This window comes from Portunus trituberculatus, chromosome 42 (assembly GCF_017591435.1).
Source record: "Portunus trituberculatus isolate SZX2019 chromosome 42, ASM1759143v1, whole genome shotgun sequence".
In the NCBI taxonomy this organism is placed as follows: domain Eukaryota; kingdom Metazoa; phylum Arthropoda; class Malacostraca; order Decapoda; family Portunidae; genus Portunus; species Portunus trituberculatus.
The window spans coordinates 26,026,880-26,043,868 of NC_059296.1; the positions used below are offsets into that span (position 1 = coordinate 26,026,880).

At 46.8% G+C, this 16,989-nt stretch overlaps 1 protein-coding gene across 4 annotated transcripts in view; it reads right to left on the reverse strand.

The window, feature by feature from the left end:
* LOC123517553 (tyrosine-protein kinase TXK-like) overlaps positions 1 to 16,989 on the reverse strand; it is a 384,887-nt gene that overhangs the window by 18,512 nt on the left and 349,386 nt on the right. For 2 of the 4 annotated variants that reach the window (XM_045277766.1, XM_045277765.1), the window contains 2 exons: positions 10,826 to 10,881; positions 9,548 to 9,658 (listed from right to left, as the gene is read on the reverse strand). In XM_045277766.1, coding sequence (XP_045133701.1) covers positions 9,548 to 9,658; positions 10,826 to 10,881 — 167 coding nt within the window. The remainder of the gene's footprint in view (positions 1 to 9,547; positions 9,659 to 10,825; positions 10,882 to 16,989) is intronic. The other 2 variants (XM_045277768.1, XM_045277767.1) reach the window with 1 other exon arrangement.

Here is a 16,989-nt window from a genome sequence, read left to right on the forward strand (position 1 = left end):
AACGATGTGTAAAAGGCTGTTTACTATTTCATCTCTCCTTACGTCATAACTGACCTAATCTCCATCCCCGTCCTTATATCATCCTTCCCTTTGTATCTCCCAGACCCAATACGATCTTATATTGTAAAAAGAGTTCATCAGTTTCCATTTCTTTTTTCTCACTTCATAAATCAGGTCAAGTTTTCTCAATACTACCTCCTCCCTTTAACATCCTTCCCCTTGTACTATCTCCCAGACCTACCTTCCTTAGAGGCGAACCTTCCCTCGACTCCCACCCAACACCTATCTTACTCCCTGGCTTCAGCATTACCACCGGAACAGCCTTCATAAACCCCGCCACAACGACTTACAGCAGGTGGGGGCGGCTGATAAGGGATCCCGCCATATCGATCCACCTCCCAACACACGGAGAAAAGAATCAGGAAGTGAATGACGAAAAACAAACAAACAATTCACAAGTGAGAGAGAGAGAGAGAGAGAGAGAGAGAGAGAGAGAGAGAGAGAGAGAGAGAGAGAGAGAGAGAGAGAGAGAGAGAGAGAGAGAGAGAGAGAGAGAGAGTAAAGGATATGAATGAGCCTTCGTGCTGTATAAAAAGGAAGGGAAATGTAATTGAATCAAGACCAAAAGTCTGAGAAAAAGATGAGATAGTGCAATAAAAGAAGGTAAGAAATATGAAGAAGGAGAAGGAGGAGGAGGAGGAGTGGTAGTGTGGAAATGCTGAGAGAGAGAGAGAGAGAGAGAGAGAGAGAGAGAGAGAGAGAGAAATATATTCATATCAAACATTTTTTGAATGGCGACAGTCAGTGTCTCTCTCTCTCTCTCTCTCTCTCTCTCTCTCTCTCTCTCTCTCTCTCTCTCTCTCTCTCTCTCTCTCTCTTACAGCTCTTCTCAAGCACTAGCACTAGTTAAGAAATCTGAATTAATAAAACGGCAACATTAAGCAGCGCGGCAGTCAGTTCATCGCGCTAATGGCCAGTCTTATTCAGGCAACACCTCCCACCTGCACTTCATTGCCATTAGAGCCGCTCCTTGCCGCCACTCCTGGGAGGAGAGGTCGAGCACACACACGTTTCACATGGCGCAAAGGAAAATTATACTTTTCTTTACATAACTGAGAAAAAAAAATGCTTTTTGAAAATTAAGTATTTGAACGGTTTCATGTATTCAGAACCAATACTCTCTCTCTCTCTCTCTCTCTCTCTCTCTCTCTCTCTCTCTCTCTCTCTCTCTCTCTCTCTCTCTCTCTCTCTCTCTCCCAGTTCCCAGCCAGTCCTGTGTTGCACGCCTCCAATACAAAAGGCTTTTCGAAACACAGCTCAAGAGTCATCCAGGAGTCCCTGAAGGCCCACAAAAATATACAGCAGACAAGGAAGCACGCCAGGCACATACACAAGGGGGTCTACTGGGTCTCTTGCACGAAGGCGACAACATATGTATTCCACGCGCATCTAGCTCGTGAAGCAACGCCTAGGTTAAATTCTCTTTGCATTAGACCCCCGCTTGTGTGAATCATGCCATAATGAATCGCTAATCTATTAAGATTAATAAGCTGCTCGCCAAGACAAAGAGCGAGGCGTGTATTGCATAAACCTGGAGTGTGAGCTGAGCAACGACGCCGTGCACACCCACCCAAGGCACCGTTCGGGCGGCCTTATCCAAATTCACACACTTCCTCGCCCGCTGTTCCCTGTATGCAAACCCTCCTATTCAGCCTTCTACAGCCAACCAGCCACGCCCAACCTTGCCCTTACCATCCCTTTAAGTAAGGAGGTCGCCCATGAACACCCGTTTACGTGTGCATCCCCAACCAGGTGGCGGGAACAAGGAACATCGAAAACCTCCGCTATAAAATTCTCCTCCTACTGTGTCACTGCTGGACGCCCAGAACACTGTGGGAAAGGCGGGAACTAGACGGAGAGGCGGGAAGGGGAAGAGGAAAAAAATGATGCGGATGGTGTTCTTTTGTTGGCTGACCTGTTATACAATGATGTAAATCCAGCCCACCTCTCTCTCCCCTTCCCTGCTTGATCTGGAGGCAGCGGCGTGGCTTTCATCACTAAATTAATAGGCAGCATGAATGGATTACCTGTGAGCCAGTCTCGGGTCGTCATTTTTTGTAGCCAGGTGCTACGACACACACACACACACACACACACACACACACACACACACACACACACACACACACACACACACACACACACACACACACACACTTCGTTAGCCAACATTGCTGGTTTATCAGACGACGCTAATTGCTCAGGCCAAGGCATTCCTGTGGTCATCATCCTCGCCGCCGCCACTCTCGGCTCACATCGTCCCCACACGCTAACTGAAGCAACCTGAAAGACCCTCCTTCAAGTGGCGGCCGCAAGCAGCAGGTCACATTTCAAACACTGAATTACTAAAAAAAAATAATGCAAACAAGAACACATCCAACCAGTTCAAAGCTGCTCCTCCCCTTCCCGAACACTACACCCATCACGGATGCCTTCCCTTCCCTTCCAGACAATAAAAGAACCGCCATGCACTGCTTGTCTCCATTAATATCCCTTACACGACAAGTGTCATCTGATGGTCTTCGCGGGGCCTCCAAGAGCTAGTAAAGAAAAATACACCAATAACTGCATGCGCCTCACGTGCGAGAGAGGCCGCGACCACGTTTACCTTGAGTAATGAGTACACGTGAATGACTTGTGCTTTTGCGTCTATACGTTCTTCGGTTACTACAGTACGTGGTGGAGAGTGATGACGAATATCAGTGAATGGCATTTTTTGCGTTCTTTTTTCTTTTTTTACTTTTTTTTTTAAACTTTCCTTTTTCTCTCTTGATTCGCCCCTTCCACACTTTCTCCGCTTCCTTGTTGATGTGCATCCTTGAAAACAACAGCACAGGTGACAGCGTGTCGCACCATCACACACACACACACACACACACACACACACACACACACACACACACACACACACACACACACACACTCAAGGTGATAAGCATGTGAACACCACACGATTCTCTCCTCGTCCTTTTAAGTCTGTCTTCCTCTATCATAATTTTTACTTAAGTGTGATTCTATCTGATTCTCTCTCTCTCTCTCTCTCTCTCTCTCTCTCTCTCTCTCTCTCTCTCTCTCTCTCCTCCCCCCCAACACACACACCTGGGCACGTTAACATAGATTTCTATTTGCGGGCTTAATTTGCAGCAGCGGTAGAGGGTTTAGGTGGAACGATTAACGCTAATGTGGCGGGCCATCGCGTTGGTGCTGCAGGGTAATTTGCGTCCCTGGGCCCTTCCCTGTTTTTCTTTACTGCGCCGATATGACTTGAAACTCCAAACAAACGTGTGTGTCGAAGAAGGAGAGGAAAGAAAAGGAGAAAATAGATAATAAAGAGAGAGAGAGAGAGAGAGAGAGAGAGAGAGAGAGAGAGAGAGAGAGAGAGAGAGAGAGAGAGAGAGAGAGAGAGAGAGAGAGAGAGAGAGAGAGAGAGAGAGAGAAATTCACAACAATCGACACACCACAATCACCACCATCAATATTGCATTTCTGTTAAAAGCAAGATTGTTGGGAATGGCAAAAGGGTGTGGGAAGGGCGCGGGTGGTGAAGGCTGTTGCAGGGAAGGGCACTGCTGGGAACTGGTGTAGGGGAGGAACAGATGAAAAATAACCAAGGTCAAGGGTAATTACCACTGCCACCCTCCACACCATTGTCTGGCACTGCCCCTAAAAACACACACTTCCCTCCTTTCAGCTCTCTCTCTCTCTCTCTCTCTCTCTCTCTCTCTCTCTCTCTCTCTCTCTCTCTCATGGCAAGGAGCTGTATAAAGCCACTATTTTCCTCAAGGTTCACAGTATTCTTAAATCACCCATATCACGCACACTTTATATAAAACAGAAAAAAAAAAGAAATATCAATAACTGTGTTTCTGATTGGCTTCAAAGTGACGTTAAGAAAACACCTCGCGATATTAAATTAAATTCTGACCTATCACTTTCTTCGTTCGAGTTGGCTGACTTGGCTTCCACTCACTCACTCACTCACCCACTCACTTACTCACTCACTCGCTCATACACACAGTCACGTTGCCTTCCACTCTAGACTGACCGACTGACTGAACAGGTGGGTTGGTGGGCAGTGCGTGCGTTGCGATCAGTCCAATCTTTGCCCAGTCAATAATCAAAAGAATGATTCCTCTATACAATCACTCTTTGTTATTTCATGGTTTCCTGACGTCGCTGAGGCCACGCGTCACTTTTTTTTCTCTTTGTTTTATAGTGTGAACAATGAAATGAGACAGTGATTGAAATGAAACGAAAAGAATCTGGAGGCGAGGTAGAAAAAAAAAAAAGTAGAGGGAATGGTGATCTGCGGGGAACCGTTAGCCGCCGCTCCGTCAGGCTAATCCTTTCGTTCTGTTTAACAAGTTAATCGACAAAATAAAAATAAAAAAATAAATAAATAAATAAATAAAAAAAAAAAAAAAAAAAAAAAAACGCAAAGTGCATTTACCAGTTAGCATACAGAGTTTAGTTATTTCAGGTCCCTAAATCTCGTACTGACTGTGTTACTGGCGCCTAACACACAATTACCATTAAAAGATAAGCATAATATGAGTCGAAGAAAGTCTAAAACAAAATCAGTGAAACCAAAACACCATAACGAATATCAAGACAATCAAACAATACTCCACATCTCAGCAGCCGGCCCTTCTTCCCACGCCCGACACCCAATACTGAATAGAAACTGATCCACTGATAAATATGTTTCACTTTTTAGCTCCTTGGAGGTCGCCCGGGCAATCCCGCTTCGTTCTTTCATTATAAAGGACAACTGTAACCGCTGCCTTGTTCTCCTATGCTCTGCCCAGCTCAGTTTCGGCCGTCATCTCTGCCTCAGTCTCGTCACCCTCGCGTCCTCCATCGCGCCCTGCCCTGTTGACGTGTGTTGCGACTTAACGAGCAACACGTCCGCCAGTCCGTCGTCAGGTTTAGAATAATAAGTGGATCAGAAAAAATAAATGGAAGTTGAGAAATATATACATATTAGACTATGCTATGTTATTTATTATTATTATTATCATTATTATTACAGTATTATTATTATTATTATTATTATCATAATCATACTTATTTTGTTTTTGTCGAGATTCAAGCTGGTGCCTTGACCTTCTCACCTACACCACCTGTCTTTCTGTTTATTCGCCTGTCTTTAAATTGAACTCTCCCTCCCTCTCTCTCTCTCTCTCTCTCTCTCTCTCTCTCTCTCTCTCTCTGGGTTTTCAAGCGCCGCAACCCAAACAAACCGTTTCTGTTTACCTGCACGTCACACTGCAAACGGGCACCTTTTTCCTCCCGCCCTTGGACATTCCCTCCCTCTCCCTTTCCCTCGCCGCCCCCAAACTTCCCCCTTCCATACCCAAACATACCCAGCATGCCGCCTTTCTCCCTCCTCCCATCCCTTCACACGTCTCTTCTTTCATCCTCCTGTCCAACCATGGTTTACTTACTTCCTAAACACGCCATACGCAGTCAGTTCCCACACGCGGACAATCGCTGCCGCTGAGACAACACTAGCGCGCCCTTCCATCCTTTGCCACTCCCTGACTCCTCTACACTTACGCGAGAATCATTCCCTTCTATGGGATTGCCTTCACGCGGCGAGCCAGTGCCACAGTAAATTAATTGAGCATTATTTCTGTCAAATCACTCACTCTATTGTTAAGTACCGTTATATCAACGCTAATTGCTCGTTACCCACAATTCTCACTGCACAAAACTGATTTTGTTTCATCCATATTGTCTACTTCTGTAATGCAGGATAGTTCATCATTCATCACTTTTTTATAATTTATAATTCTGGAACTCCCTTTATGCTTCTGTATTTTCTCCTTTCCATGATTAAAACTCCTTCACGAGAGGTTTCAATACACTTAATCCTCCAATTTTAGATTATCCTTTTTTACCTTTTTTTTCGGGGATTGGCACCTAAGTGTCAGTCGTTCGTTCTTTTTTGTTGCCGTAGATCAGTCAGTCGTACATGTAAAGAAAAGGTCTATATCTATGCTAGCGCTTCCTTTCCATCATGCCTTTTCTCTAACTCCTGAAGACTCTTAGAAACTCTTCGAAAAAGGTCACCTGCCCGTCCTTCTCTCTTTTCCTAAAACCCTAGGCAGGCTGACTCAGGAACGGCGGGTCAGGAACGCTGCAGGAGGGTGAGAAAAGCAGAGAGGAGACGATTCAGCGATCCAACAGGACCTCCTTATAGCAGCATTACCATACCAAAGGCTCGCTGGCCAGTCAGCTGGACCTACAGTACAAAGACTCTCAACGCAGCTGATGACACGACGCGGCTCTCACGACGAAGCAGTGAAATAAAACGAGGCCAAGATGGTCTCGTCTCTCTCTCTCTCTCTCGTGTCGGTTTCACAGGTCTTCTGGCTTAACTTGCGACACACACACACACACTTTGTGTGTGTGTGTGTGTGTGTGTGTGTGTGTGTGTGTGTGTGTGTGTGTGAGAGAGAGAGAGAGAGAGAGAGAGAGAGAGAGAGAGAGAGAGAGAGAGAGAGAGAGAGAGAGAGAGAGAGAGAGAGCGCGCACGCCCCTTGTGAAAAACAGGAAGGACACGATAAATTTGTCTCGCTTCCTACTACACACACACACACACACACACACACACACTGGAGGAGCGCGCGCAAACCCATCTACCCACCCACGCAAGCAGCACTCTCTACCAACACTACTAGTTTGCGTTTCATATCTATTCATTTTAGTAAACAATTATTTCCTACCACTGCTGCTATTACTACTACTACTACTTCTACTACTACTACTACTACTACTACTACTACTACTACTACTACTACTACTACTACTACTACTACCACCACCACCACCACCATCACCACTATTACTATTACTACTACCACAACCACTATCACTATAATCATTTAAGTCTCCAGAGGACAAACACTTGCACAACCAAACACGTCATCCTAAACATTGCAACACACACAAAAAACACATTATACATGCTCCTCCTCCATCATGTTTCCTTGCATTCCATAAACAGACGTCGGTCAATTTGTTTCTCCCTCTCTTTTCCTTTACGCTTCAGCTGAGCACACTAAGGGGGGAGGGGAGGGGGTTTGGGCTGGCGAGGGCGTGTGCGCATCTCGCGGGAACAAGGCCTGGGTATCGCGACGGCACGTGGGAAGCCCACCTGGGGCAGAACACCACCTGAATTTAATGAGGGCGAAGACGACAACATTCCCTCTACCAGCATTCCTTCCTTTTATCTTCCACCTCACTCTCTCTTACCTTCACTTCCCATTCCCTCTTCCTCTTACCTTCCTCCTCTCTTACTATTATACCTTTCCCCTTCCACACCCTCTTATTTTCCCTCTCCCACCCCCTCTATCTTTCTCCTTTCCCTATGCGCTATTCGGAGCATGTTGTAAAATTTCAATTCCATTTTTTTTGACTTCCCAACTGATTTTTGTTGTGCTTAAGGATTAGGATTACTGAATTCCCCTATAAAGCTGCAGTCTATTCATACGAGTTATGTCTTGGTGTGTCTGTCTTTTGCCTGCCTGTGACTGCCTGTCGATTTGGCTGTCTGTCCATCTGTCCGTTCGTGTGTGTGTGGGGGAGGTTTGCATATGTTAGTCAGTATGTATGTCTGTCTAGGATAAAGTTCAATAGCCACTGATCTTATATGTAAAAATCGTGACTCTCTTCCTGACACACACACACACACACACACACGGTGTGTGGTGTGTGCCTGGTCTCAGACCTATCCCAAGATCGGAAATAATGAGCTCTGAGCTCGTTCCGTAGGGAAACGTCTGGCTGTCTCGTCATAGACTACAGCAGATCAAACAGTGAAAAAAAAAGAATTACACACACACACACACACACAAACTCGCCTATGAAGCGCTGCGGGGCAAGGGTGTTGAAAATAGGGAGAGAGGTGTGGTGCCAGATGAAGGAGAGGAGAAATGGGAGAAGGCGATGTGAGGAGGGAGGGAGGGAGGGAGGGAGGGAGGGAGGAGGTGGAGAGGAGTGGGGTGGCAATGTGAGGGATGGGGGAAGGGAGGGGAGGGGAAAGGAGGGAAAGGGAGGTGATGGGAGGGGACGGGGATGGGAAGGGGAAGGGATGGGAAGGAATGAAGTGGAGGAAACAATGTAAAAGAAGCGATTGCAATGGGAGGAGAGGGAAGGAATAATGAGTGAGGAGAGACAGATGAGGCGACGATAAATTCAGCTAAATTGGGTGACGAATATGAATCTCTCTCTCTCTCTCTCTCTCTCTCTCTCTCTCTCTCTCTCTCTCTCTCTCTCTCTCTTACACACACATCACTTATCTAAAGCTTTGGTTGTTCGCTCTTGCCATCCAAATAAGACAAACGACCCTCACTTCACTTCCTCTATTCATTTCTACCTAAGTACTTTTTTTACCTTTCCTTCAGCCATCCTTTCCTTCCCTTCCTCTCTTTTCTCCTCCTTCCAACAGACGCAACTTCACACTTCACCAACCCTTCCATCTCTCTCGCTCTCCCCCAAACAGCCCTCACCCTTCCCTCCCCTTCTCCCTTTCAACAGCACCCATCCTTTCTTCTTCCCTCTCTTCCTCCAATGTGCACCAAACCTTCCCTGCCTCTCTCCCTCCAAAAACACCTAATCTTCCCTCCTTTCTCCATTAACAACATCCACCTTATTCTCCCTTTCTCCCTCAAACAACACCCACCCTTCCCTCCTTTCCTCTCTCTCAAACAGCACCTACCCTTCCCTCCTTCCCTTTTTCCTTCCAACGTGCAGGGTCTCGCTATACGTCCTCCCTGGATGCTGCGGTCACATGTCACTGCTTGTCCTTCCTGTAAATGATGGCAAGCAAAGACGATGCAGAGTGAACCACTGAGCCACCGCACACTGCTCAAACAAGGATGCACGGCGGGACTCGTGGGGCCATGAATCAACCCTGGTAAAGCAGAGACGATCAACAACAGAGAGAGAGAGAGAGAGAGAGAGAGAGAGAGAGAGAGAGAGAGAGAGAGAGAGAGAGAGAGAGAGAGAGAGAGAGAGAGAGAGAGAGAGAGAGAGAGAGAGAGAGAGAGAGAGAGAGAGAGAGAGAGAGAGAGAGAGAGAGAGGGCAGAACTGATCTTGCGGTCCTCACAAGGTGCCCTGACCCATAGGACTAATATGAAATAAGGTGATAGAATAAGAGAAGGGCAGCAAAGCAGAAACTCTCTCTTCACCTTCCACTCACTCCGGCAAAGGCTGTACAGGACACAGATAGGAAAAAAATACTGCAAGGGGTTGGAGAAATAAAACCCCCCACGGAAATTTTATAGGAAAGAATGAAGGTGAAAGAAATGAGTTACCCTCGCTTCCTGGAGACAAGGGAGAGAACGTGGCAGGATGGTGTACAAGCCCTTTAAAAAATCAGGGCCTCCTGCTTGATCACGGCGAAAGAAGCATAAACAACAGCAGCGGCAAAATCGGACAGCTCGCCACGCACTTACCAGCTGCTGCCGCACTACTTACTCTAGGCGAGGGTTTCGGCTTGTGCGGCAACGGGGGGAGTGGTTTGGGTGGCTTTGCCGTGATAGTATTCCGTTTCACCGAATTGGACGTATATGGCCACTTGGGCAGTCTCTATGAAAAAAGAATAAAAGCAAAAACTGTCACTAAAGTTAAAGTAGGGAATGAGGGACTAAGGATGCTGGGTGTTGATTCAAACATATCTCACACACACACACACACACACACACACACACACACTTGTTTACGTAGATTTTTAGTGGAGCCTCTCCTCCCTTACACTATGCTGGCTAGAAAAATGTGTGAGAGAGAGAGAGAGAGAGAGAGAGAGAGAGAGAGAGAGAGAGAGAGAGAGAGAGAGAGAGAGAGAGAGAGAGAGAGAGAGAGAGAGAGAGAGAGAAATAAAGCATTTTAGAAAATATTCTCCACGAAGAGGAATGTGACAACGAGATCCAAGACACCTCAGCATCGCGCAGAAACACTTTCCCGACAGGTAACATGCAGCCTTGCCAGGTGTGTGTGTGTGTGTGTGTGTGTGTGTGTGTGTGTGTGTGTGTGTGTGTGTGCGTGTGTGTGTGTGTGTGTGTTATTTCTTAAACATACTCTTATATATTGAGTGAAGCTCGTTCCGTTCTGTCTTTTAAGTCTCATCGATATTTTTAATCATATCTCGCGTCAGAGAGCACCACTGATGTGCCAATCTTCAAAAAAACTGTCAAAAGCATCATCTAAAATTGAATCAAAACCTCAATATTTTTCTTTTGAATACGACTTTTTTCTCTACATCGATCATATGTCCCGCAGTCACAGAGTCACCATTTTCCTGTCCAAGTAACTGAATATCCTACAACCTTCCCTTACTCTTTCAAGGCATCAATTTCTGGCTACAGCCGGACAACATATTCATTACCGTGTGTGTGTGTGTGTGTGTGTGTGTGTGTGTGTGTGTGTGTGTGTGTGTGTGTGTGTGTGTGTGTGTGTGTGTGCGTGTGTTGGGAGTGGTGTGGGGCGCGATGGTCTGGCATGGCACCTTTAACCTCCAGCAGCCGCTTAATATACGCACATTCCTTGGTGAGAGTATAAACAAACATCAAAGTAAAATATACAAATAAAATTGTTACACGGGTAAATAGAAACACGACAACATACTGGGAAGAGGAAGAAGCAAGACTATCTGTTACGTATTACTACCACTACTAGTACTACTACTACTACTACTACTACTACTACTACTACTACTACTACTACTGCACGCATACGTACATGCAAACGCACACTTACCGGCATCATGTCTGAGTGCGGGCCGTTGGGAGGCGTCGGGCTGGGCGTTGGGTGTCCTGAGAAAGAAACGAGGACATATAAGTATGAGTCAGCATATACTTTTCTACTGGTAATATACACAAAAAGCATAAAGTGTCGCTGCATTTTTTTCCATCAGTAAAAGTGAGACATTAGGAAAGAGTAAAAAACAAAAAAAAGTAACAATGAGTACTGATCTCGGGTGTCGTTCCTTCCATTCCAGTACATATACATTTTTTTTCTTTAAATATGTTTTTTCCACTACACTGCTCAATATACAGGTTATATATATATATATATATATATATATATATATATATATATATATATATATATATATATATATATATATTTTTTTTTATTTATTTATTTTCCCATGACGAACAGGGCAGTGAAATACAAAAATAAGTGCATGCACGGTCACACGTGCACGCGCGCACGCACGCACGCACGCACGCACGCACACACACACACACACACACACACAAATAGGTCATTGACTCCAGCAGGCAATACAATCCTAATCATTCCTATATCATATACTACAGATTACAAAATTTAGTGTCACGATCCATCACACACCACCTGCCCATATTCTCTCAATAAATCATCCTCATTCAGAATACATAAATCAACACTGGTGTTCAATGTCATTCACTAATCGACAACATTTCACGGATTATTTTGGCAAGGACACCCCCCATCCTCCCCCCTCCCCCCCACACACACACATCCTCGTCGGCGTCACCATGAGGACAGTAAACCGCGCCATTTCTGTCATGCACATCCTCATGCACTTCTGCCTTCCTCTTGATCCACAAACTGTCGCTGCCACGTGACGCGGGAACTCAACACACGCTTCCTCACCCTAACCCTCACACCCTCACCCTCACCACCACCACCACCACCACCATGCAGGCCAGCTCTTTGTGCAGCATTTATGAGTCCGTGAGGTAACGAGGCGGATTAATTGTCGGACTGCGGCGCCGAGGTGATATGAAGGGTGACAGGTGGTGGTGGTGGTGGCGGTGGTAGTGGTGGTTTTGGATGCTACTCGGGCATGAACATTTATGGACCTTATTCTGAAACTCTCATGCGCCTCACCTCCAGTACTTTAAATTATGCTCTACAATAGTTGATGTTAAATGCGATTTTAACGATGTTTTTATAAACTGATGTTTTTATTCGTATATTATTAACAGGAGAAACACTCGTGAGAATCTGACTAATCATATCTGTGTCCTCTGAAAATAATCGTGGTGAAAGCAAATCCTTTCTGAATAAGGTCTACATGCCAAGATGTATTTACTGTTTAGGCGACATTCACACATATGGCATTTACAATATTGATGTCTTTCCCTGCCATTCCATGTCCGCCTCTCCCTATCTTTTCTCTGCACGTCTTCCTCTTCCCATCTTTTTGCTCCTTTTCCTCTTTTTTTTCCTCTTTCTCTCTTTCCTTGTCCTATTCTACTCAGTAGTATTGCACACACCTTGCCGGTAATACTACGTATATAGCTCAGTATAACATTCGTGAGACTGGTGGTGCACGCTCTATGTGTATTGCTGCCACAATCCTTCTAGTTCTCCTTCGCTGGCCGCGTTGGCTCCAAGGTAACTGTGTAGCGTGCAGGTGAGCCTCGGTAAAAGAGTATGGAGTAATGTCCTCCTTTTTCTGAGCCAAGCCGAGGCGCAAACTAAAAGGAGATCACATTTGTCGCCCGTCGCTGCCACTCTGGGCACACTGCAGCCGCCATATGCGGGTGACACTGCGGCCCAAGCAGGAGAGAAATGAGACATAACGAGAAACAAGACTGTCACAAAGGGAGGCAAGTCACGCGGCCCTCAAACACCAGTGGACGGGTCCTGGCGGCAGGCAGCCCACGACAGGCAGTGTGAGAGTCGTTAGTGGCGACAACATGAATAAACATCCTTGAAGACTAAGCTGAGACAGTTTGACAAACAGGACAGACAGAACCACCGGCCGTAAGGAATGGGAGGTGGCGGCAGAGGAAGCAGCCGAGGGAAGGAAACGAGTTGAGGAAAGAGTAAGTCTGTGCCTAACTTCAGACATCGCCAAACTTCCTTAGCGGGACTGAAAACACACGTACCAGTAGAAATGAAGGTTTGGAACTTTCGTGACCTGACACCACCAACCAACACCACCAACCCCCCTCCCCCACACACGTACCAGTAGAAATGAAGGTTTGGAACTTTCGTGACCTGACACCACCAACCAACAACACCAAACCCACTTCTTTTTTCTTTATGTTAAAGATTTTTTTTTTTATCTCATTCATATTTCTGTATCATTTTTGTCACCTTCCTTTTTTATTCCTTTTGTCGAAAACATTACATACAACTTTTGATATTAACTAGTGTCGTGCCCAGCCACCTGCTAACCCACGACTGCCACACTTCCTTCCCACGTTTTCCGCGTGACTGGCCATTTCGAGACGACACTCCACGGTCATCACAGAAGTACTCATTCAGGTTTGAGGTGAAGCAGATCATTTCTGGATTTTTCCTTTTCGGTTCAAAAAGAAATAAAAAGAAAAAGTCAACCCCGCCGCCAAAGACGTAAAACCAAATAACAACACACGAATGAATAATAAACGACCATCAGGTTCACCAGTCAACACGCGCGCTCATTCAACCACCGCCGCGCCTCACTGATCACGCCCCGACGGGACTGCACCACTTCATAAATAACACCTAACCACATTACTCTCTCCCCTGCGTGGGTGTCACCTGGGGATATAGTCGCTGCCTTTTCCCATATCTTCCCTTGCTTCACCCAGCACTGCTTCATACAGTGTTCTCTGACGTTTCAGCCATTAACTGCTTTCAAGACGCTCAGTTTTAGTTTAAGAGTGTGTGTAAAAAATAGTGAAAGCTTAACAAAAATTCTGCAATACCTTTATAAATAATCCTAATGAAATCCCAAAAGGTTTCAGAATTAATACGGATCCAAACCTGCTCAACCTTAAGAACTCACAGCAGGAGAGCCGACCACTGCGATGTGACAGTATTCTCTCTGAGCAAGGGCAGCCAGAGAGTCAAGGAGGCGTACCATTAGTCACACTCCACCCCTGACGTGTATTCTAGCGGTGCTCGCCTACCTTTGGCCGGACATCAGCATCTCCATGGCCTTAAGATCGCTTTGCCTCAGAAAAGACAGGACTGAAGCACCAAGCACTAATCGTCAGTCAGTCAGTCAGTCATCGTGCCGCCAGATGCTAATAGTGGTTCGCGGCTCGTTACTACAGGTACAGTACTTAAGCCACTCTCGCTTCTCGCTTCCTCTTTGAACCCAACTGTGAGTCTCATCGGTGCGGCCATTTATCAGGGAAGCCTTCCTAATGAACCCATTGAGCTGTGGAATATTCAAGGCACGTCCACCTGAAAGGAAGGAGCTAATAGCCAATAGTCGATCCCCGTCCACCCGAACACATCACCGCGCGCCTCCCAACCCATCTTACTACTTCCAAACACCAATGAGCACTTCACTCCCTCGATCTCATTCCCAGCAGGTCACGGTCAAGCCTCACCCGGTGCTTTATTGTGATTGCTCAGTCAAGTGATCGTTCAGCGCCACAACTCAATCTTTACGTGCAGGGAGCGCCTTACACGAGAGAGAGAGAGAGAGAGAGAGAGAGAGAGAGAGAGAGAGAGAGAGCTACCTACATATATTCAACCTTTACAACATACAATACATTATTCAGGTAGTTTTAGCATTGTGTATTCCACCTTCCACGCGCCAAGGTCGAATGGGTCGCCCCACACTCCCACTTCCTTCCCTTTGGACCTTCTCACACCTGTCTCCGGCTTCTTACGCCTGCCCCAAGCTGTCCATACCTGCCTCCAGCACCGTCCGCCTGTCTCCAAAATCCTTCCATCTCTCTCTCTAAGCATCCCCTACCTGTCTCGGAAACGTGCCCGGCGCACGCCCAGCTCTTCTGTGCAATGAGCGGCAGCGGTGGAGGTCACGGCGCTCTCTTGATGGCAGTCATTAGCGGCCAAGTAGGTGATCCAGACACGAGGCGGGCGAGGCCAAGCAGACTTTCTCGGCTTCCTCAACCGATACTTCCGCTAACCGTACGCTTCTTTTCTCTCCCCACTATCTCCCCTCCTCCTCCTCCTCCCCGTCCTGCCTTCACCCTCCGTGCTTTCATGAGCGTCCTAATGGCTGTATGTGCTTATGATAATGAGACACTTTTTCCTTTGTCATGATCAGGATGCAAAAGTCCGAGTCGATCTGCTCCGGATCCTGTTTGGTCTTATTTGCTCGGCCACGGGATGCAAGCGTTAATTTGCACACATTACTTATTTTTCTTTTCTTTCGTCAGTTTAATGAGATATGAGACGTGCGCTGTGGCGGGCTGGTAAAGGAGCGGGTGTGGCGAGGCTGGCGGCGCTAATGGAGGGAAGTGACTTGATCCTGAGCGAGGAAGACAAACAGAGGCGGATGCGCGGGAACTGACTGGCTTGGCTGTGTTGGCGATTTGTTGTAGTGGTGCACCTCCTCTTGTTCCACCTGAAGGACTCGTTCCATCTCACCAACGACGCTTAAATTTATCTTTATTAGCCATTCGTTCCACTGTGTTGGGTTACTTAACTTGCATCCCTGATCAAGACACGACAAGAAGAGGGGCGCCCATCAACAAATAAACTCAGCGGCGTCTCCTTCCTAGCCTAAGGAGGGGCGCACGTGCTGGGCACAAGTGGTGATTAAACAAGGAATTTCGAGACAAAATATACAGGTGGATTGCGTTGACTAGTAATCCGATAACCTCCCCGCCGGACACGCGTGATGAGAGGAGGACTAAAGGCGCACGATGTTTGAGTCGGTGTTTCCCAGCCGCAACATGACGTGCGCGCTGTTTACAGAAACGGCCTAAGTTGAAATTAATGGAATGGGTGTAGGACGTCTCCGCGAGGTTGAAACACAGAACAAGCGTAACAAATGGTTCCGAGATAGACGGCAAGCTCCACCAACACCAAGTGGCAAGGGAGGAGGCGATGCAGACGGCAGCAGAGTGGAGATGATTTAAAGGGAGGCGGATATATGTGGTGAGAGCATTCGGTGGGAAGGCGGCGTGTCCAGGAAGTAGCCTTACGTTTTGGTCATCAAACAAGGACTTCTTCAGAATGTCCTTCAATGACGTTATAGATTCAAGAAGAAAATAATGCGACACATCACTGCCCTTAACAGCAAACTACACCTCCTATTCCTGCACTGGCCGAGACAGCTCGAGTCACCTGTAGCTGCGTGGCGTGTCTGTAGTTACTTTCCTACATAATTTGTGGTGCTAACAACTCTTGTCCAACCATAATGTTCATACGTGTGTGTGTGTGTTTCACTGTTTGATCTGCTGCAGTCTCTGACGAGACAGCCAGACGTTACCCTACGGAGCGAGCTCAGAGCTCATTATTTCCGATCTTTGGATAGGCCTGAGACCAGGCACACCACACACCGGGACAACAAGGTCAGAAGTCCTCGATTTACATCCCGTACCTACTCACTGCTAGGTGAACGTGAAAGGAGACACACCCAAATATCTCCACCCGGCCGGGGAATCGAACCCCGGTCCTCTGGCTTGTGAAGCCAGCGCTCTAACCACTGAGCTACCGGGCTACCGTGTGTGAACGCATGCGCGTGAGTGTGTTAGAACAACCCAAACTAGTAATTTTTTTTCCTTATCTCAGTTCTAGGCCACAGAAACTTATAATAAATTCACGAAAAAAACCCCACCATTAATGGGCAGGAGTCATGGTTGGTTTCAGGCGGCCATTCCAAGACTATAGTCCCCCAGACCCTGAGCCGCCGCCGCCCACCGCCCACCGCCGCCCTGGAGATCAAACCACACTGCGGGAGTGTTGGAAAAGTGGACAGAAGGTGAATTTTTTCGAATGTCAGCGTAAACAGAAACCTTGGCTTCCCCTTCACCCACTCAAAGCCATCACCGAGGCCCTCCAGGAAGCACTCTACCACCATCACCACCACCACTGCCAAGAAATAACAACTGCTTGCTACACCTTCCCTTCAGTCTTGATATGAAAGGCCGGTGCAGGTTCACAGTACCGTTTCAAGGAACATCTCTGACAGCAAGAAGAGCAATAAAGTATTTCATATATTTCAGTAC